The sequence below is a fragment of the Malaya genurostris genome, chromosome 3 (assembly GCF_030247185.1).
Source record: "Malaya genurostris strain Urasoe2022 chromosome 3, Malgen_1.1, whole genome shotgun sequence".
Lineage (NCBI taxonomy): Eukaryota > Metazoa > Arthropoda > Insecta > Diptera > Culicidae > Malaya > Malaya genurostris.
Window position 1 is genome coordinate 279,178,202 of NC_080572.1, and position 21,841 is coordinate 279,200,042.

At 38.1% G+C, this 21,841-nt stretch overlaps 3 protein-coding genes across 7 annotated transcripts; 1 reads left to right on the forward strand and 2 right to left on the reverse strand.

The window, feature by feature from the left end:
• Positions 1 to 1,188: 1,188 nt before the first annotated feature.
• On the reverse strand, positions 1,189 to 1,694 carry LOC131436126 (signal recognition particle 9 kDa protein). The gene has a single exon (XM_058604632.1). It carries the CDS (start codon positions 1,532 to 1,534, stop codon positions 1,301 to 1,303), a length of 234 nt encoding a protein of 77 aa, XP_058460615.1. The 5' UTR covers positions 1,535 to 1,694; the 3' UTR covers positions 1,189 to 1,300.
• A 4,118-nt stretch (positions 1,695 to 5,812) lies between these two features.
• Positions 5,813 to 10,773, forward strand: LOC131435205 (polyprenol reductase). Of its 5 annotated transcripts, XR_009230468.1 has the most exons (5): positions 5,853 to 5,971; positions 6,068 to 6,485; positions 6,549 to 7,158; positions 7,659 to 7,738; positions 10,625 to 10,773. XR_009230468.1 is itself a non-coding variant. In XM_058602858.1 (4 exons), the coding sequence occupies exons 2-3, from the start codon at positions 6,128 to 6,130 to the stop codon at positions 7,130 to 7,132; spliced, it is 942 nt and encodes a 313-aa protein (XP_058458841.1). In that variant the 5' UTR covers positions 5,813 to 5,948; positions 6,068 to 6,127; the 3' UTR covers positions 7,133 to 7,158; positions 10,625 to 10,764. The 5 variants fall into 5 exon arrangements, 4 of the variants coding, with proteins under 4 accessions (XP_058458841.1, XP_058458839.1, XP_058458840.1 ...); XM_058602858.1 differs by lacking the exon at positions 7,659 to 7,738 and having other exon boundaries at positions 5,813 to 5,948; positions 10,625 to 10,764; XM_058602856.1 differs by lacking the exon at positions 7,659 to 7,738 and having other exon boundaries at positions 5,849 to 5,971; positions 10,625 to 10,764.
• Positions 10,717 to 20,821, reverse strand: LOC131435204 (sulfhydryl oxidase 1). The gene is made up of 2 exons (XM_058602853.1): positions 20,031 to 20,821; positions 10,717 to 12,526 (listed from the first exon to the last, which is right to left on the reverse strand). Exons 1-2 carry the CDS (start codon positions 20,497 to 20,499, stop codon positions 11,001 to 11,003), a joined length of 1,995 nt encoding a protein of 664 aa, XP_058458836.1. The 5' UTR covers positions 20,500 to 20,821; the 3' UTR covers positions 10,717 to 11,000.
• Between the last annotated feature and the right edge of the window lie 1,020 nt (positions 20,822 to 21,841).

Below are 21,841 nucleotides of genomic sequence, written 5' to 3' on the forward strand. Positions count from 1 at the left end.
GTGCTGAAACAGGATTCTGGAACTGTATTCCGGAACTAATTTGAGTTTCGAAATTGCAATTCTAGAACTGAAACTGGATTCTGAGTCTGTTATTGGTTCTAAATTTAGTTCTTGAACTCAGGATCCAGTTCTTTATTCCAGACTTCTTCTATTCGGTTCTTTTTAGAACCATAATAATACTCCTAAAGAATTATGCGGAAATTTACTTTACTGTACTCTATAAAACCCATTCTGGTAGTCATGGCGAAAAATCGTCTTCATGTTTTAGAGCTTAGTTCTGGAATATTAGAATTCAGAGTCTGCGTGCTGAACTAACTCAAATCGTCACCATTTTTTTTATTATAAAGAACTATACTGCTTATTTCATAGTATTTAAGTGCGTTTCAGAATGTTTAATGTAACTAATCTGTAATTTAGTCTAGGCGCATCGTTTAAATTTCTAGTAATGAAAGAGGGGAAAGTTGCACAATTCAAACAATCGATGAACTACCAATTCGAATTCGGAAGCATAAATAAAGTGTGTCATATTCGTATTCACGACATCCAGTTATGTCTCTGACATTACACACCCGTACTTTTTCTCCATGGCACAGCATCTGGTCGTGACCGGCATCGTTATTGACCATTTAATGAAAAGTGTTGAGTGAGTGGGGATGCACAGTTATAATGATTAACTACACCCAAGTATTATTTTCCTAGTTCATTGTGCATTTTCACTCACTCGATCAATCACGAAGTGCAAGAACAGGAAGTCTACTTCAGCTCAGCTCAGCAGCTCTCATATGGCGAATAGTTTTTTTCATTTTGAAACACAGATTTCAGTTCAGAAGATCTGCAAGATAGATTTTTACATTTGCAAATAATTTTGAATCCAATTTAGAATTCATCATTTTTTTTACTTTTTTGGCGAATCGTGACACAATGTTGGTCCCTCCCAGGCAATGAACTTTTCTAAAATGATCAGTGATGTGCGTGGAATTAGAAGCATTTAGCTCGAATTTAGAATTCTGGAGATCATTGAATAAGTAATGCTCGTTCAGGGCTCATACTTTCTGAATGGTTGTTTCAGGGAGATTCTGTTTAGGCAGTTGATCCGTATTTCTTGGAATATGTTTTCTTTGGAAGAATATCTGTGAAGCAAATTCCGGAATGGCTTTTGTAGAAAATAAAAACAACTTCGAATACAAATTGAATTCAACATACTCGATAATTTCATTTTATTTATAAGAAACGGAAAATTAACCTACACAATACATACATCATACAATGATAGTTCCCTGCCCCACACCCGCGCTTGAGTTCATTCCTTGGACGCCATCAGCCACATCAGATTACCGGTGAATTTTTCTATTCTTTTGAGATCTGATAGCACTTCGGTTTTAAACTGGACACATTTCACGTTGTCGGTCAGTTTCAGCACGACAGCATTGCGTTTGTGGGTATATTTCATTGTGAATCGACATTGGCACGGGTTGGAAATATACATGTTTTCTGCGGTGATTTCAAAATCTTCCCATGATTTCGCGAATACCATCTTTGGTAAATTTCACGTTCTATTTTCGGGGAATGCAATTGAGATTATAATGTCGTTCAGATGGTATAAAGAATCGCAAAGTTTCCGGATTCTAACTAACTTTAATGTTTTGACAGATTGTACATTTGTTTCGGAAACGTCACCACTCAGCAGCAACAGTATGGTGAGTTGTCAAATCTCACTGAATTTAAACTATCGTGGTAGTAGTGGTGGTTTCAGCTTGTAACGTCGAATTCCCTTTTGGTCGATTTGTTTTGAATTTGACATAGGGTGGCGGTAATTCAATAAAATGTTAAGCGTTTGTCAGTGTTGAACTAGTTTTGTTCCACTGGGACCAATGTGAACATGGTAACTAAAATTCGAAAGTTTTCTGACGAAACCGATTGAATACGTGTTTTTGTAATATTGGAATAGGCTCTATGGTGACGTGTCAAATAATATAAAAAATTTTTTTTTTTGGTTTGTGCAATAAGCGTATATTTCATTTCGATTTTTTCACGTTTCGCTCATCAGTGCTTGAAGCAATTCAGACTGAACGTCATCTTCGCCTAGCAGTTTATTTTCAACTGCTAAGCTGACGCAAAGTTTACATTGTTTGTGTAACACTTTAGAATATTGCACTGAGGTGCCACATTCAACCATTCATTGCGCTATTTATTTTAACAAAATTATATTTCTATTTCTCCGCGTTTCACCTTCGACTGGTCAGTGCTTAAAGTCATTCCAATTGAACTGCCATCTCGCGCCTAGCAGTTCAATTTAAACTGCTAATCAGACTCAAAGTTGTTGTATCAGCGTTCAGAATATAAAATTCTTTCAGTATAACTACAATATAAGCTTTAAATATTTTGCACTGAATAATTCAGTTTCATTTGGACTTCTAGCTCAACATGAAATTCTAGAAGTTCCTGTAAAAAATTCATATCGTTTTCGAAATCATTAATTTAGTTTGTTTGATTCTGATTTGAAACATCATAGTGAATAGACACAACACCCATACATTTACAGAAATATATAGAACAGATTTCAAATCTTCGCGATGAGATTATCAAGCTCAGGCAGTTTTAAATTAACGACAATCTGCCATTTTAGAACAGATATCCATCACCGCGTTGCGAATAGCCTTAGTCAGTGAGGTAAAAAAAATTTTTTTTATGCTTAAACGTCCATTCAAACATTTTTATTAATTTAATAGAATTCTATTATAACTATTGTAACCGATAGAATCGTTCACTCGTTGAAAGTTTCGCCGGAAATGAATTTAAGGCCGTGGACCATCTCGCGAATTATCTTAACTATTAGTTAAAATTTAACAGTCGAGCAGTTATTTCATATCGAGTAGTTAAATTTAACTGAAACTGCGGCCCATTTATAAGTTGTTTGGTTTTTTTTTGCACTGAAAATAATATGATATCAAGTGATAATTTGAAGGGGAAAAAAGCTTGTTTTTTAACCCCCAAATATATGCAAGGTGCACATACCCATTTTCAAATTTATTTTACGTTTCGTCTTTCCCTCATCAGTGCGTAGCAGCTTATGTTGAACCTCTAGTGCGACCTGGCGGTTCAACATAAACCACTAAGCAGACGTAAAGTTAATGGTATTTGTAAAACATTTTTTGCTATTACACCGAAGTGTAATGTGTAAGTGTAAGTGTAATCTAGCAGCTCAACGTAAGTTGCTACGCACTGAGGAGTCAAAGATGAAACGTGGTTTTTCAATTGCAATACAGCGAACGCAAGACGAACTTTAAGATAAACTTACTTTGTTAAAAGTTTGAAAATGTAATGGAAATTTTTATAGTGGCATTTTCTTTGTCCGAAAGTATAAAAAGAAATTCCAAACAAGAAATTTTCACTAAAGGTCTGAAATAAGAATTTTTCTTCAAGATTTTTTTTTGTGTCGGAAAATAACTATCGATCTGAAAAAATAACCATGTTTTCGAGCATGGTTATTTTTGACAAAATCAGAAATAGAGACAAAACAAATGATGGATACGAAGCATGACACTGTTTGCTTTAAACATTAAACAAAATGAAGGTTAAATCCGGAGCAAAATAAACAACAATAATAAAAAGACACTAAATTGTATTGGATATGGGAAAGTGCGCGAGTTTATCTTAGTTGGGCAAGACTCTGTAGATGAGAAAATTATGCTGCCGCTGGATCCCGCACACTTGTTTAGGACTAAAAAGACGAGCGCAAGTGTACTGTGCAGTGTTCTGTTTGGTTGGATCTATTGTTATACGCCAGAGAACAAAATGATTACCCGACAATGGATTGAAGTGCTATTTTGAAGCGGCACGAATACCTGAAAAGGAGGCTCAATGTGTCAGAAAGATCATGATGCCGGTTTTCTGTGGTTGTCATAGTATACCTTTGAAAGACAACCTCAATGCAAGTTTTAGCGTGCATTAATGGAGCGATTAAAGACCGAAATCACTGTGAAAGAGCCTTACGGTTTAGGATACACTGTTCCCAAACCTCACCTCTGAAAAAGTGAGTCGTTTTGGAATTTTAGATCGCAACTTTCGGAACCTGACACCGAAACCTGTATAGCCAAAGTAAGTTTGCATGGTCATCAACTAATATGAGCTACAAATTTAGAAGATGTTTTCCGTTCTCTATGGAAACTATCTCGGAAATGGACCTTCAGAAGGTCTTAGAAGTGCTATTGAAATGTCATGACAATAAACGTTAAGAAATGTAATAACCTTCTCTCGGCCACAGTCACAAAACTTAACAATACTTAATAATGATAGTTCCAGTGGAAAAGATTAAAGTGTCTGTTGAAAACGCAGGCAAAAAGCGCACTGAAAATTATGTACATAAGCAATCTCCAGTAACATATTTTTTATCTGAGGGCCCCTCCCGGAACGAAATTCTGGGTACGGGTCTGGACAACATCCAAATAACCGCTCGAGTGTCAAATTTTAACTAAAAGTTAAACTAATTCGCGAGATGGCCAGCAGCCTAAATTTACAAATTCATGAGTCTTAAATAATATACATTAATATCACTGATACTCTCCGGAATGTTTCTATTGCAGCAGCAGTAAGCCAAAACACTGTGAACTTCGAAAGAATGTTAAAACTGAAAGATTCCTTTTCAAACAAAACTTTGGCCGTTATCATAGAAAAAAAGATGCAAGACAACTGAAAACATTCCACAGTGGTCCGTTTTTTCTCTTTCTCTTAAATTTTTACTTATATTATGACCTTTCAGGAACTGCATAGGATACATTTTTATCGATCTGGCATCTAATGATTATTGATATTTGAAGCTTAACTAGTTTTTAATGAAAAAATAATCATAACTTTTTACTGGTAGCTGATATGAAAAAGCTTGGTTGAACAAAATTGTGCGCAATGATTAGTACAATAACTCTTCTGAAGACAACTTTTCAGCAGGCCGTTCAATTTTGTTGGTTTTTGAGCGCTTGTTGAACGATATATTGCTCGAAATATTCGTTCAATTTGCTGGAACCGTTTGTTGTTTTTTTTCTTGCAAAAATAGTGTGAAAATTAAGTGTTATATTTACATAGAAAGAAAATTTGTTGTTATTCTACGTGAAGTAGAAGTATTGTGCAGGTATGTATTGTTAGTTTAAACAAATAAGTGGAAAAAACTTCAGAAATTCTGCAGTAAAACTAGCCCAACGGGTCTCCAACTCCTCATGTTAAAAATGGCTCAACAATGGACCTCTGTCTGCCGGGTTTGTTGAACGAAAAAAATGGCATTCGGTTCAACGGTCTGTTTCAAAATCGGCAAACGAAGGTCCCGTGTTGGCCTCCCGTTGAACGATTGATTGGACTTTCCTTGGACCAATGATCAAACGTATTGGACCAATGAAGGACCACCGTTCAACGTTTTTTTTCTATGTGGGACGTTTCACAAAAAAAAGTGAATTTTCAGGAGCCACCCTACCTTTATTCGGAAAAATTGATGTAACTCGATCAAATAAAAAGCTAGAGAGATGCTTTTTTCAGCAAAGTTGCTCAAAATAAAATTTTCTACAACTTTATTGTACAACAAAATCATGTTTGAGTTCAATTAAGAAAGTTAGATTTTAGATTTCAATCTAAATGAGGACCACCCTTGTAACATTTTTCATTAAAAGGAGCGCCATTTGATTACAAACAACTTTTGTGAAGACACCAACTACAAAAAACTAATATTTAATAGTGAAAATATTTTTGTCACACTAATTTCCCGTTTCGGACCATAGTGCATTCGACGCTTGTTTATTACCCGGATTTTGAACACTTTCTCATTGCCATACCATCTGCGTTTGACATTTCTTCTGTCCTTGAAAACATGTTACCGTGGTGTTAGTGATAAATAAATTTGTTATCAATAGGTTATTTCTTGGCCGTAGCGGCAGAGATTTTAAGTAAATGAGCATAGGCTACAGGTGGGGAAATATCGTCAGGTGTGGTGAGCAACATGTTTCGAACACGCAGTTTCTTCCGTTCAGTCATTTAGAAATAGGTCATTGAACACGGTGAAAATTTCTCTACTGTTTTCTTTCAGAATAAGCACGAAGAAGTGATGTGGCAAAGTTGAGACCGTTATACGAACAACCAGAGTACAATGCTGGGCGGCCTGTTGGACTTACGATCAATAAATTTGATCAATTTCCTGTTTACGCAGCTTATCGTTGTAATTGTAGTTTTGGGAGTTCTCATTGCCACGATAGAAAAATATCTGCCTTCGGCTATCAGCCAAACATTTCGTTACGGGAAACATGCCCATAAAGGACAAGCCGATCGTTTTGTTTCACTTCTGGAAGTGCCAAAGTCCTGGTTCAAGCATTTCTACATTTTCGCAGCGCTATGGTCAGCATCAGCATTTTATTTCATGGTCAATGCCTACTTTGCTGGGAAAGTGACACCTGGATATGTGATAGATTTTTTGGATATTATGGCCACTACGAAAAGAACTGTTCGAAGTAAGTTGATTCGTTGTTTTCAATGTTTGTTTTAAATTAATTTACTAAAATTTTTGATTCTAGCAAGTCCAACCGAAACGATGGTTGCCCTTATGCTGATCACCATGCAATGCTGGCGCCGCTTCTATGAGACTTGGTTCGTTCAGGTGTTTTCGAATCGGTTGAAGATAAACTTATCTGCGTATCTTGTCGGATATGTTCACTACTTCGGCACGATAGTGGTTATCCTTTCGCAGGCAGAAGGTTTCGTACGGACGGACGGTTCATTGCTTCCGTATCGGTTCGAGCTTTCCCCTCGGATTGCGCTCTGGGTGGCAATATTTTTCTACGCCTGGCAGTATCAGTTCCAGTCGAACCTGATTCTGGCCAACATGCGAAAGGATCGTACCGGACAGGTCGTCAGTCAGAAACATTCCATTCCGCGGGGCGGTTACTTCGAACTGATCTCCTCACCGCACATGTTCTTCGAGATTGTGATGTACGTTGCGTTGTATGTGATCATCGCTCGCAACACGTCAGCCATCTACGTGCTCGCCTGGGTACTCTCGAATCAGGTGATGAATGCCTGGCTGACGCACCAGTGGTACCGGGAGAACTTTAAGGACTATCCACCGGCGAGACGTGCCGTTTTTCCGTACGTGCTGTGATGGAAGCGGTACGCAATCAACTGCAGGTAAATATGACGGTAGACTACGGAGTACATTACTGTACCATCAATCATTTCTTTTGTTTGTCATACACATTGCGTGCGGGTTTGATTAACTATGCATTTTCAATAGTTTTTTTTTTGTGTTTGACTAGAGAAATTCGTTTCTGTTGAGAATGGGGGGAAACTGATCGATATTTTTTAAAGGCTGTCTAAAAGTATATTAGTACGCACAAACGATCTGTATTTTATGATTAAAACAACTTAAAAAATTCAATTTATTGTTTGCCGTCCAGTACTTTTATTACAACTTAAAAGTTACAGCATAAAACGGGTACATTGTTAATTAACAAATTTGTCTCTTCGCTACCCGTTGACCCGTACCATCCGTCTTTAGTATTTTCGTTGCCAATTTAGAACAATATTTCAAAACACGCAGCAAATTTGACTACTAATTTACTAATTTGTAAAATGACCTGTGTCCCCTTTGGGATATTCATTTTCGTCCACGTTTACGAACAAATCAGGAGTTCCACAAGGCAGTGATATCCCAACCAACCAAAAGTTCGGATAAAAGGGACTGTTTTTGCTTTAGCAGCTCTCAAAGGTAATCAATAGCATTCTAAGCAGCCCAGCTTGACTACATCACATAAAATCCAATGAAGCTACCGCTTGTTTGACAGCCTTTCTGAGCCGATTTTATTTCTCTCTCATGTTTCGTTACGTTACTAAGGAACTGGAGCAGAAAACAATGGCGCCGCCATAGAAATCGACTTACATTCACAAAAGTAACATTCACTTCATTTTTATCGTAACAACATATATGCTTTTATGTACTAATCGCATCTAAATTAAATAATCTAGAAATTGTCAGAATAGATGTTTGATGCATGCCTTTGAAGCGAGATATTCAATGAACAAGTTGAAGACGGCGTTTTCAGTTATGCAATTCTTCCTTTAGATAAAAGACTTCCCCGACCACTAATGTCAATGAATCATTCTGAAATTTTCACAGAATAATCTTAACTAATTTTCTAAGAGATTATCTGTTGGGTTTTTTGATATTTGTCATCGTTTCTGAGAAATCAGTTTTGAAGCGTGAAAATAGTCCTCTGAAACGTCCTAAAACACACTGACCTCAGCGCTTAATTTGTATGCTCTAATCCTGTGTTATGCAAGCTGGGATGAAATTCCATGTTATGTCGTTTCGCCTGAGAAATTGACAACTACCACAGGAAAAAATTTGAGTGCTTAAGATTAATTTCTAATTTATATAAGATCTAAAGTGATAAAAAGTTTATCGCTTCACCCGAAATCGCAGAATGGTAGAGAAACTTAACGCTGTAAAAATAACTGCTTACACACAAAACTTGAACACAAGCTTGGCAAAGAGAAGCTTAAATCAGCTGTTTTTCAAAGAAGGACGAATCTTACAAAAGTAAACAAATCGAGTTTCTCTCTCCTTCCAATAAATGCTTCAAAATCCTGCAATTTTGCCTAAAAACTCGGATTCTACAAAAATCTCAATCTTAGTAATACAAAGAACTATAAAGAGCGAAACTGTCATTCCATTTGTTTACGTAAGTTTCGCCCTCCGTGTTTCATGCCAACAAACAGGGCGATACTTCAATTGCTAGTAAGGAAGGGCGAAACTATTTTTTTTCCTTATTTTATATGGTTTCAGAATCTTTTAATACCGGAAATAGTAAATGAGACGATAAAAACACCTACAGATGTGTCTTAGTCGTCTTAGTGACGTCGAGATTTAGTGTCATCTCGAAAAAAATCTCAAAAGTCAAAAGTTCCAGAAAGTCGACTTTAAAAAAAATTGTAATGACACTTTATCTCATGCAATTCTAAGATCTTCGGAATAAAAAATAATTTTCGATTTCGGAAATATCATGTATGGTGATTTTTCAAGATCGAAAATTTTTAAATCTTAACCGCCGGGCAGCACCCCTTACGCATGACCGATTTAGCTCAAACTTTAGAGGTGCTTAAACTTAAGCGCTATTTTACGAAATTAGAAGTGATTTCAAAATATTGGCATCCTTATTTACATTAGAGCGATAAAAACAACGTGTTTTGTCGGTTACGTCACTTATACCATTATATCTCCGGAACCCAAAAGTCACAGCCATTTGATTTTTGAACTTGATCAATGGCCTAACAATAGCTTTCAATCGACTAAGCTTGTTAAAATCGGTTCAGTAATCTCCGAAAAAACTTGCACGGTAAAAATATCTTCGAAAAGTGCACACCTACACCGACATTTTCCGATCTCGTCGAACTGAGTCGAATGGTATATAACACTATGGGTCTCCGAGGCTCCGTTCGATAGTCGGTTTTCTCAGCAATTCTAATACCTTTCTATAGAGAAAGGCAATAAAGCGCAGGAATTTGTTTTTACGCACAAAATGTTGACATTACTCAAACGCTTGCAGTGTCTTGCTCCTTAAAGCGCTTTGCGTGATGCTTGCTATCTAGCAACAATCTTCCTCTGACATGTTTAATGTGAGACTGAAGCTTTGCAAATATTCTCGCTTATATTTATAGATTCGCGTGCATCCTCAGTTTGGCTTCTGCATTGATTAATCGTTTATTTCGAAACCATCGATTCGTATACATAGTGTCACATTCAGTAGTGTTCTAGTTCTGGATGAATAATTTTTGGCAGTTTGCAATTTAAATCTGAATTTTATAGTGAGAAAAACTGGCGGCCGCAGCAGTGTTTTGGTCGTGTTTCAAATATAGAAAAAATAGAACGGCATCGTATGCCACACACTTAAAACAGATTCTCAAGCTCGGCATGATAAAATACCGAATTAGATCGACAACACGACATTTCTCGGTTGTTTTTTCAAAAGGGCGTATAAGCAAGTGACAGTTTCTCTTTATTCACTATCTCTTTCGATTATTATGATGTGATTAAAAAGATTTTCTTTGATATCACTATTCTGTTTGAAAGCCGAAAGTTTCGGGTACCATTTCATGTAAAGAGTTGAATGATAAACGTGGAAACCGCTTGGTAATTAATAGAAGAGAAAGTAAACAAAGAGAAACTGTCACTTGCTTATACGCCCTTTTGAAAAATCACCGAGAAATTACACAAAACTGTGTTGGTTTCGCACTTAGCCACGGGGGTTTGAGCAAACCTGATGTAAAAACCAGGTTCGAAACTGACTCGATTTTCAGTTGAACAACGTGAAAAGTAGGTTCGAAACTAGCTTCAAACAAACGGTTTAACAGCAGAATTATCTCTAGAATACGCACTGTAAACACACTAAAACGTACTATCAAACTCAGATTACAAGTTTTGTTATGGTAGGATTATTTTTTACACTCACCGCTTCGTGTAAACAAAGCACTGTCAATGGTTTTCGATTCCCAATACTAGAGGCGTGCTAGTGGTTTTGTGCTAGTGGGGCTTTCCAATTTATTAATTTAGTATTACACGCAGGATTCAATTGTATAGCACATTTTTTTCTTCTAGGACTCGTTTGTAAAACCACAAAAGGACGTGATACGAAAAAGAAAAATGCTCAAACAAAAACCGATGTTTTTTTTTCCGCGACTGTTGGAATGTTGGCGTTTCAATAAATCAGTTTTATTTATTTTCAATAGATCACAAAAGTGCTCATGTCGTTCCCGAGTACAAGCAATGTTCTTAGTTAAATAGGACTAAAAGAAATGATTATACACCCGAGGGGCGGGAGAAGCAACTTCTTGGACTAGGAATTTACGACCTGATTGAAATGATGTAGCTTACTTACTAGGCTAAGCTTGATGAATGTACAGAAGAAGTAGGAAGAATGTAGATTGTTGGCTAAGTCAGTGTAAGGCTTAGGATTCGGTTTTTTTTTTATTTCTTACACTTTCCCCAGTATATCGTGGGCGTACATCTTTTTCCGGTATCCCCGCTTAACTACCATTTTCACGGCAATTAGCAGCATCACGATGCAGGCAACGTACAACAGTGCACCCATCCTGATGTCCATCTCATTCAGGACATTGCCGAAGCTACGGTTAGAGTGATAGCTATCGCCTCCATCGCCACCGCGTGCGGCTGGCTGAGGAAGGAGATTCGCATCCCACAGGCCCAGTTCGTTCCGGTTATCGTATGAGTATAGGCGTTTCAAAAAATTTGACACTTCCAGCAGATTCCATTCATGTTCATCGTCCAGGGTGTACTGCCGGTGGTTATGATGATTGGTGAGCTTCTGTTTCCGACAGTCCGGGCATACCGCTACTGAAGGGAACTGAATTTTGGGATGATCTGGGTCCTCGGTGGCGTCACCCGCTAGACGTCGATTGACTTCGTTGTGACTCGACCAAAGCCACAGAATGGCATCATCTTTGCTGGTTACATTCCAGATTTTGTTACGAGCGGCCATCTGCTGAAAGTGATTGGAACAGTCGGAACATCCGAAGAAATATTTGATGTAGCCGTGCATGGCTTGCAGAATTTCCAGCGGATCCGTGGATATTTCCGACTCAGCTGCCTGTACGGTCATGTAATGGAAGAGTGTCCATAAACCACAGGGATACCGGCGCAGGCCATCTTTCGTGCTCGAGCAACCCATCCATCGGTTGGATGAGAAAATGGGACTACGATTCTGCTCCAGTTTCTTGATCTGCTCAGCATAATCTTCGGCATCCACTTCATCCTCCGCATTCAACACGTACTGTCTGACTTCCTTCAGGAACTTCATTCCATTTTCGTTGAACGGAAAATAGCGGACCAGAACATTCATGAACCTCTGCAAAGCAAGCAATCGTTCTCCGTTGATTTTCTTGAATCGTGTCACCTCGTGAAACAAGGCAAATTTGACCACTTCTTCTAGATCGGCTTGGTAAACAACTGCCGGACCCAGTTCCTTCATTTTCAGTCGCAGCGCTTCCTCCTGCTTTTTCTCCATAATATCGGAAATATTGTCCTCGGTGACGGTATCTTTGTTGGTTGATTTGGTTGCCACTTCCGTGACACGGATATGATGTTCGTTGAGATGCTTACGAATAGCAGCGGTGATCTTCGCCCTACTAAATTCGTCCACCGGTAGTTTGATCTCGGCCATACTATCGCCAACGATCACTTTCAGTCCACTGGGTTCGGACGTATTTCTGGTCCGTTTTACCATGGCTAACGGAGCGTCAAGAAGATCCAACATCACCTGGCTGCCCACTGTTGTTCCGTTGGGCTCATTTTCGTTGATAAGATAGACGTACTTGGGAGGGTCCGGTTTGGCTTCGGTCGCAACGAACAGGCTTTCCATTGGTGCATCCTCTTCCAGAGGGCTAAAGTCGGGCCAACGTTTTGGTTTCAGGGTTACATTTTGCATGTGCTCAACCAGTGCGTTGATGACTTCGGCTTCCGCGTGTGCCGTCACCGGTTCACCTGGAATGGAGGGAATCGAATGAAACATTGAATCGAATAGAATTGGAAATTGCTGGAAAACATGTACTAACTATGTACGGTTATAAACCTTGAGTATTTTTGCATGACTACTATGAGGGAAACACATTTGTGCATGCTGTTTAAGACGGTCAATTTTATCATTTAATTTATAATAAAAATGTTCTAAAAATTGATTTTCTTAATTCTCAAGCCTATCTTCAGTATAATGATTATACTTTACCTAGCTAATTCCAACTATGCATAATTTTATATAAAATACGGAACAATATTCAAACAGGATCTTGTGACGTGAATACGTCTTAATTTACTATGGGGCGCCTTTTCAAAATTCGCCCTGTGTAAGAAAGGACAGAACTTTATCGTGAATATTTCAAGTTGTACTAAACGCAACAACATAATTCTTTCTCCATGCCATCAGAAATGTGATCAGCAATTTATGATTGAATTTACAACCATTTTTTGTGAGATAACCATAAATAACAAAATTCATAGCGCTTGCTTACCTTTTTCGCACTCGGACGACGGTTTTGAGGTAGTCATCACACATCAAAAATAAATAATAAAGACATGCATGTACCTTCAAAAATTAAAAAAAAAAATGGTTCGTTCCCGGTACTTTCTAAAATAATCGCACTCACCGCTTGGTGGAGCGCAAGATACTTTGAATTGATAAAATTTCTACTGAAGTGTGCCATGAGTGAAAAAAAAACCAGTGTCAACATTGTCACTCATTTCGCTACCTTTTAACGTTATTGCTTATAATGGGAAAACTGTGTTCTATAGAAAATTGCCGGAGAAAATCTCTATCCGTTTCTTTATTTAAATTTCCGAAGCGAACAGAAAGGTTTAAATTTTTATGTTGTAGACCTTATTCTAACGTACGTAAGGAGTGTATCGAAAAGTAGTTAGCAACATTGATTATTGAATAAAAAAAGCGAAAAAAAAAACATATTTTGACATCAGTGTTTGATATATTGTAGAAAAATTAGATTTTTATGCATTTCACTGATTTTATTGAAGAAAATCCTAGTTTCTTTGAAACGCTCGCACTTTGGATTTGACATTCTTCATTAAATTCTGCACAGTTACTTTTGTGACATTCCTGGTGGCAGCTGTCCAATATTTTTTTGAACTCCTGCATGTTTTGGGACACTGTACCTTCCTTCCGAAAGTGCCGCTTGACAATTGCCCAATACCTTTCAATTGGCCGAAGATCCGGGCAGTTCGGTGGGTTGATGACCTTTTCCACCAATTGCACATTATTTTTTGACAACCACTGTAGAACGGAGTTGGCGTAGTGGGCTGAAGCCAAATCCGGCCAGAAGAGAGGAGGAGCCTTATGCTTTCTGTACAGTGGCAGCATTCTCTTCTTCAAACATTCTTCCTCGTACACCTTGGCGTTAATTGTGCCCTTCGTGAAGAAAATCGACGACCGCAAACCACAGGTACAAATTGTTTGCCAGACCAACACCTTCTGTCCAAACTTTTCCATCGCCACCGTGTGTCAGCGTCGTCCAGGTCCTGGTACACCGATTTCGTATAATATTGCGGTCCGGGCAGCGCTCGAGAGTCTTCCTTGGCAAAGGTTTCGTCGTCGATCAGGATGCATCCATCTTTATTCTGTAGAATCCGGTTATACAGTTTTTGCGCTCTTGTTTTGGCCTGAACTTGCTGTACCAGGGACTTTTTCGGCACTTTCTGTTTCCTGTACGTTTTCTGGGAGTTCCGAATTTTGATCCGTTGAATCATCCCGATGCTAATGTTGAACTGCTTGGCCAAATCCCGCGTCGACGCCGATGGGTTTTTCCTGATGTACTCAACCACTTTTAATTCCCGGCCGGGCTGGCTAGGACCCGTTTCCTACCCGGGTCGGGGCAAATCCTTCATAGAAAGGGTCTTACCGAACTTCTCGATAATATTTTTGACACTGGTGTGGCGCACTTTCACCCGTTATGCAATTTCGTTGTACGTGACACCATTTTCTAAGCACCAAGTGTGCAGAATTTTCTTTCGCGTTTCCGGATCAATTCGACTCATCATTGAAACGATAAACCGCACCGAAACCAATCCCACTTAGAAAAAAACGTTCAACGGTGGTCCTTCATTGGTCCAATACGTTGTATCATTGGTCCAATGAAAGTCCAATCAATCGTTCAACGGGAGGCCAACACGGGTCCTTCGTTTGCCGATTTTGAAACAGACCGTTGAACCGAATGCCATTTTTTTCGTTCAACAAACCCGGCAGACAGAGGTCCATTGTTGAGCCATTTTTAACATGAGGAGTTGGAGCCCCGTTGGACTAGTTTTACTGCAGAATTTCTGAAGTTTTCTCCACTCATTTGTTTAAACTAACAATACATACCTGCACAATACTTCTACTTCACGTAGAATAACAACAAATTTTCTTTCTATGTAAAGGTAAAACTTAATTTTCACACTATTTTTGCAAGAGAAAAAACAACAACAAACCGTTCCAGCAAATTGAACGAATATTTCGTGCAATATATCGTTCAACAAGCGATCAAAAATCAACAAAATTGAACGGCCTGCTGAGAGGGATCGATTGCGCAGCTGTTATTGACATGTAAACAAACATGTTACCGCAAAACACGCTACAAAAAAATAAGCCATTTCAGAGTAATAACTGTTTGAGTGTTGCTAACTACTTATCGATACACTCCTTATTATAATTATTATTCTTAATATATATAAATAAGCTAACGAATCGAAAGGGTTCTCACAGCTTGATATTTGACAGTGCAGTCAGTTTATAGCCATTGTTGCCAGTTTCACGGAGGACCGTAGATGTGCGTCAAAAAAAGATCTACTGAATCACTGTCATATGTCTGTAATTTGTCTGTGGGCACATATCAGTCTCGATGTTCAACTGCATGAGTATAGAAGGTAAACCAGGGATTCCCGAACTATTATGGTCATGGAACCCTTACCAAAATTAACTCAGGTCTCAGACCCCATCAACAAATTCCTTTGAAAATTCAATTTCTTGCTTTTTGTCGACTAACTTTACTATGGGGTCCCTTTACAAAATTAGCCATATGAAAGAATGGGCAGAACTTAATCGTGAATATCTCGACTTGTATTAACGGCAGCAACATAATTCTTTCGCCATTTCATCAAAAATATGATCATGGAATTTAGGATAATACAAACAACTCAAACATTAAATTTTCTAAAATTTTGAAAACAACGCGGAAAACTGTTTACTTTTGTTTGTTTTTTTTCTCGGACGACGATTTTGAGGAAGTCAGGAACATATCCTCATCTGAAGACGTATAAAAAGCGAACCGTGGTCGAAAATCGATCATTTCTTCTTGTGTGTTGAATGGAAGCAGACATCGTGAGAATGATTTATCATTTGCTCTCCGGTCGTCGAGGGAGCGATATCATCAACCAGCAACGACGGAAAGTGCATCTACTGCGTGATTAAAACCTCACGCTCAGGTAGCAACTCTCATTCGCATTCTGAAACTGAATTCTGGAACTATATTCTGGAACTGATTTCAGTTTCGAAATGGTAGTTCTAGAATTGCAACTGAACTCTGAGTCTGCTCTTAGTTCTAAATTTATTTTGGTAGTCGTGGCGAGAAATCGTCTTCAAGTTTCAGAGCTTAGTTCCGGAATATGGGTTTAGAATTCAGAGCCTGCGTGCTGAACTGGATTCTGGAAAAAGATTCCGGAACTGATTTCAGTTTCGAAACTATTAAAATCCAACTGAATTCTGAGTCTGTTCTAAGTTCTGAATCTAGTTCTTAAGCTCAGGTCCAGTTCCTTATTCCAGAATTCTTCAGATCGGTTCGTTCGTCCTGAATACGACTTACTTTACTATGGGGCGCCTTTTCAAAATTTACCCTGTGCAAGAATGGGCAGAACTTTACCACGAATCATTTAGGGGTTTTGGTACCTTTTTATCACGAATATCTTTTGATGTACTTAACCCAACAACATATTTTTTTACAAGCTATCGGAAATATGAACACGTGATCAAATTTTCAACAGCGTGAAAAAACCCTAAGAATAATTGAAAAACAAAGTTTTCTAAAACTTTTGGAAATAATGAGGAAAATTCATCACGCTGGAAATAATGAGGAAAATTCATTCGCATCCGGACGACGGTTTTGAGGTAGTCATGCACATATCAGAATCTATTGAACAAATTGAAAAGGTAATCTTTGAATAAAAACTGTTCATTTCTTTTATTGCTACAGACGGAACTGGATGTCGAGGTGAGGTTCTCCCACCAACATCAGTGAGAACAAACCAAGTATAAAGTGTGAAACGCTCAGGTCGTCCTCTCATTTGGACTTCGGTCGTCAGGAGGAGCAGTCGGCAATGAAAGTAGACCTTTTGCGTGGTGTAAAGCCTCAAACGCTCAGGTCACAGAGCCAGTTTTCAGGATAATTTGATAAAATTCTGTATGGTTCTATTTAGAACAATAATTGTATACCCAAAGAATTACGCGAAATTTTCTCCACTATACTGTATACGACCAATTTTTCAACCACTTGTAGTTCGTAGTAGAACTTTCTGCTGATTTGCTATATAAAATGCATTGCACTGACTTAGAAGCCATTAATGAAAGGTTCCTTTCAGAACCACCATTATTTTATCATAAAGAACTATACTGGTTGTTTCGTAATATTTAATTGAGTGTCAGAATCTCTAATGTAACTAATCTGTACTTTAGTTTAGGTGTATCGTTTCAAATTCTAGTAGTGAAAAAGAGGAAAGCTTGCACAATTTACACAGTCGATCAACTAACTGATATTCGAAAGAAAGAGTGTCAGTTTTATTTGTATTCACGACATCCAGTTATGTCTCTGACATTACACAACCGTATTTTTTTCAACCTTGCAGAATGTGCGCTCTCCGATGCCGCTGGTTGAATGCGTCTTCTCGCCCTAACGTATGCTTCCATCCAACGCATAAGAAGAAATGATCGATTTTCGACCACGGTTCCCCTTTTAAAACGTTCAGTTGAAGATATTTACTTGACTACCACCAAATCGTCGTCCTTGCGCGAAAAACCCAAGCAAAAGTCAAGAGTTTTCCGCGTTGTTTTCAAGTTTTTGAGAAAACCTAATTTTAATGGTTATCTTACACTGTTCAAAATATTATCCTAAATTCCTGATAATATTTTTGATGAAATAGTGAAAGTATTATTGTGCTGCCGTTAATACAAATCGAGATATTCACAATTAAGTTCTACCCATTCTTCCGTATGACTAATTTCGAAAAGGCCCCCTATAATAAAAAAGTGGTATTCACGACAAAAAAAAACATCTTACTCATCAGGTCCCAAACGACTCAACCTTACAAAATAAACTGGATGAACATCGTTTACAGTTATCAGTTGGTTGCTCACATGTTCAGTCTATATTGTTTTATTCTAATTCACAGTACTCCAGCTCATTTCACAGTAGTCTATGGTACACAAACTACTGATAGATGACAAAGATGAACTTGATTTACCGTTCATCTGCTGTCATCGTGTGAAACACAATTGGGATACGCTCACTTCACTTAATTTCCACATCATACTGGTAATAAGGGCCGGTAGTATGAAAATGATACATAAAACAGAGCTCCACCGACCTGTCCAACCCCGGATGTTGGAGTGTAATGCAATCAATAAATGCTCGGAGTAGTTTGTGAATGTACAGAATTCTGAAAAAATTAAAAACAAAGTAGATTCCTTCACTCACTTCACTTTGCTGTCCTCACAAAACGTCGTTTTCTAGTGTGTCTTTCGTTGGGTATCGATAAAAAACTAAACTGAGATCTTGGCGGCTGTACTTCAAATCAAACATCAATAATCGGGTTCGTTAATGCTGTATCTTTTGCCTAACTATAAACCAAATGGAAACCATGTTTAGTCTTAAGATAAAACCAATCGATAAACTCAATCAAATCAAACCTATTCCACAAATTGTAACGGGTGTTGTTTTAGGACATTTGTTGTTTCAATGGGGATTACTCTCTTGTCTGAAAGTTGCTTTGACAGTGTAAAGTGACGGCTCTACTCAGTATTGTTTGGCACATTATCATGAATAGGTTAACTCCAGAACAATGCTTCCAAATCGTGGAAACTTATTTTCAAAACCAGTGTTCAATTTAAACTGTTTGTAGTGCAAAATTCTATTCATTGATAAGGCGCATTTTTGTTGGAATGGATACCTCAACAAGCAAAATTGCCGTATTTGGAGCATAGATTCAAGAATTACCGATGCATCCCGATAAATGTACGGTCTATGGGCTGGTGAAATCATCGGTCCTTATTTCTTAAAAAATGAGGAAGGACGACGCGTTACTGTGAATGGGAATCGATTACAGTACCATGATCAATGAATTCTTGTTGCCAAATCTTCAAAATATGGATAAGGATGAAATGTGTTTTCAACTTGTCATACTGCTGCCGAAACAATCGAATTTTTGAAAGAACATTTCAACGATAACAATATTTCAAGAAATGGACCGGTGAATTTGGCCCCCGCGTTCGTGTTATTTGACGCCACTCGATCACTGTTTTTTGGGATACTTGGGATATTCAACGTTTTTATTGCTGAAATACGCCTTCAAATGCTGGAAAAAGTGATCGAAAATTGGACATCAAGAATGACTTTTGTGAAAAATAGTCGTGGCGGTCATATGCCCGAAATCATATTTAAATGTTAACTGCCAAGAAATTAACACCAATTTAGCCATTTCATAATTTCCCATGTGTTTTATTTGAATTTCAAATCAGCAAGCTCTTAAAAAGCGCACCCTTTAGATTGTAGATTCGAGCATTTTACTATGGGGTTTATAAGGATTACAAGATGAATTGATTGTGACTCAGAGTTGAAAATCCATCTCTAGTTAAAAGTTGCCCATAATAATAATATTTGTTACAAGTCTATGATGCAACTAATCTCCCTAACACGACATCAGACGCAACAATGTAAAATCAGCAACACTTAGAAGTAAATCATGGCAAATAGCTGTCTGAGCTCAGCACACATCCGCATAGAGATACTATCGAAGTAGCAAAGTAGTTGAAACGTGGAACTTGTAGAAATCGATTGGAAACGTCACAGCCGTACAAGCAGAACTGATTTGGCGTGGCGGGCCACCGGTTTGCTTGCATAGCAAAACAATAACTTGGCTGGTGCTGGTTCCATTTCAGGCTTTAATTTGATCTCTATAAACAAAAATGAGTGCATTTTTTTTGCTTCACTGCAAAATGTCTATTCGGTTAGGTATGCATTCACAGAGAATTTTGATAACTGAGCGAACACGTCTATTGAACAACTGTTCATTGGATCGCTGATAACGACATACAGGTCATGTTACATTACGGATGTTTCACTTTTCATTAGCCCCTAGCTGCTCGTACGGTACCTAGCACTAATGGTCAAGTGGTGCCAGTAAAAGTTGATTACGTGCCACACTTATAATTATTACGCGTCAATTGCGCGCAACTTACCGATCTTCTGTGGTCCGTCTTCGTAGTAGGGTGCAAAGAACCGTATCGTCGGATAGGCCATCACTTCAAATTCCCGACAGATGGCATTATTCTCGTCTCGTGAGCAATCCAGCGCGGTCACCTTGACATGTTTCTGCCAGCCGAGAATGTCACTGGCCAATTGCTTCCATATGGGTGCATACCGTCGACAAAAGCCACAGTATGAATTGTAGAACTCCACCAGCGAGGAATGAGTCTGCCCGAACACTTTCTCCTTTAGGTTGCCTGCATTCAATGAAATCACGGAATCGTTCTGGTCGTACAATCCGGCATTCTCGTCGTTTGTATCCCGGGCTTGACGCTTGTACAGATGTTGTTCGTACAAGCTTAGTGGGCCGCTACGGAGACCTGCTCCCGATATTCCGGTTAGCTGCTGCAATATGCAGACCACTACCACGGCTAGTATTATCACAAATTTTGACGTCTGCATCTCTGCCAACTACAGGCCCTACTCATCCATCGGAATACAACGATAGGAGCAATCTGTTGCTTACTTGGACTACCTTCCGCACACTGACTGACTGAACTACGTTGAACTTGATCCAACCGACTACTGACCCATCGAACGGTAGCTAAGGACAAATTTATTTGCTTCTATTGAGATGATTATCTTATTGTCGGTTATTTGGTTACTACACAGAACGTGTATTTTACTTTAGGGATTCCAAATCCAGAGAACACTTGCTTTGGTTGATTTTCCTAGACTGACTGATTGATTGACGTGCACTGAACTTGAACCTGTATGTATAATGAATCATATAGAAAAGACTTCCAATCAGCAGCTATACGGAGAGGTTGGGTTATTGTTCGAGTGTGAAGAGAACCGCGCAGGAGCCTTAGTGCGAAAAGAAGAGATAGGGCTAATGTTTTGACACATTCTTTGCTCTAAAGTCATGTTTATGTTGTTTGAGTAGTGAGCAATGAGATCGGTTTGATTCACATGGTGAGAAAATATGACAACCATCGATGAATTAGGTGAGATTGGTAATCACGTTTTGGGCTGCGTACTTTGATGGAAGCAAATTTTTAATTGAGATTTTACTGTTTAAAAGTTTTAGATATTTTTGTTAATTTTTGCAATATTAAAAACAGCACAAATCAAACTAGAGAAATTTTATAGTGACATCGAATGGTTTTTGCCACGAGAATATCGTATGTGAATCGTAAGGCCGCCTTATTAAGTTATTAAAATTGGATTTTCGATCAATAATAAAAATTTTAGAAACAGAAAGTTTCGGACAAACATAATATCTCTCATATAGGGTAACAGAGGTATTTTGGCCCACTTCAGGATTGATTTTATTTTGGCCCACTTTGTAAAAATATCCACCAAATGTTGTAATATCTTAGAAAACCCCTTCCGCAATAGGTAATTTAATGTGATTAGCTTCAAATTGATGCAACATGAGTTACTTAACATCGATAAAATCCGATGAAATCGATAAAGTTTGTTAGGTGGGCCAAAATATATGAAGTGGCCAAAATACCTCTGTTACCCTATTTTAGAATACAATAAAGGATTGCTTGAAAACTATTATAGAGATAGATGAGGTACATATTGCCACACATCAAATGAAATTATGTTTTTGATGTGTCAAAAGATTTGTCTTAACATTTCTTCTAATTTTGCCTGAGTACTCCGAGAATAAAACCAAATATTTTTTTAAAAATAAAAAAAAATTAATCGAAACACTAAAGTTAAAGAAAACAACTTTATATTTTTTTTCTCTACATTTTAATTTAATACTTGTTATCAAAATCAACACAACAAC

Bases quoted from the DNA above. Each gene is read 5' to 3' on its own strand.
- LOC131436126 (XM_058604632.1), bottom strand. From the start codon at position 1,534: ATGGTATTCGCGAAATCATGGGAAGATTTTGAAATCACCGCAGAAAAC.
- LOC131435205 (XM_058602858.1), top strand. From the start codon at position 6,128: ATGCTGGGCGGCCTGTTGGACTTACGATCAATAAATTTGATCAATTTC. The intron at 6,486-6,548 runs GTAAGTTGATTC...TTTTGATTCTAG, and splicing joins TACGAAAAGAACTGTTCGAA to CAAGTCCAACCGAAACGATG.
- LOC131435204 (XM_058602853.1), bottom strand. From the start codon at position 20,499: ATGCAGACGTCAAAATTTGTGATAATACTAGCCGTGGTAGTGGTCTGC. The intron at 12,527-20,030 runs GTAAGTTGCGCG...CCTCCATTCCAG, and splicing joins AGACGGACCACAGAAGATCG to GTGAACCGGTGACGGCACAC.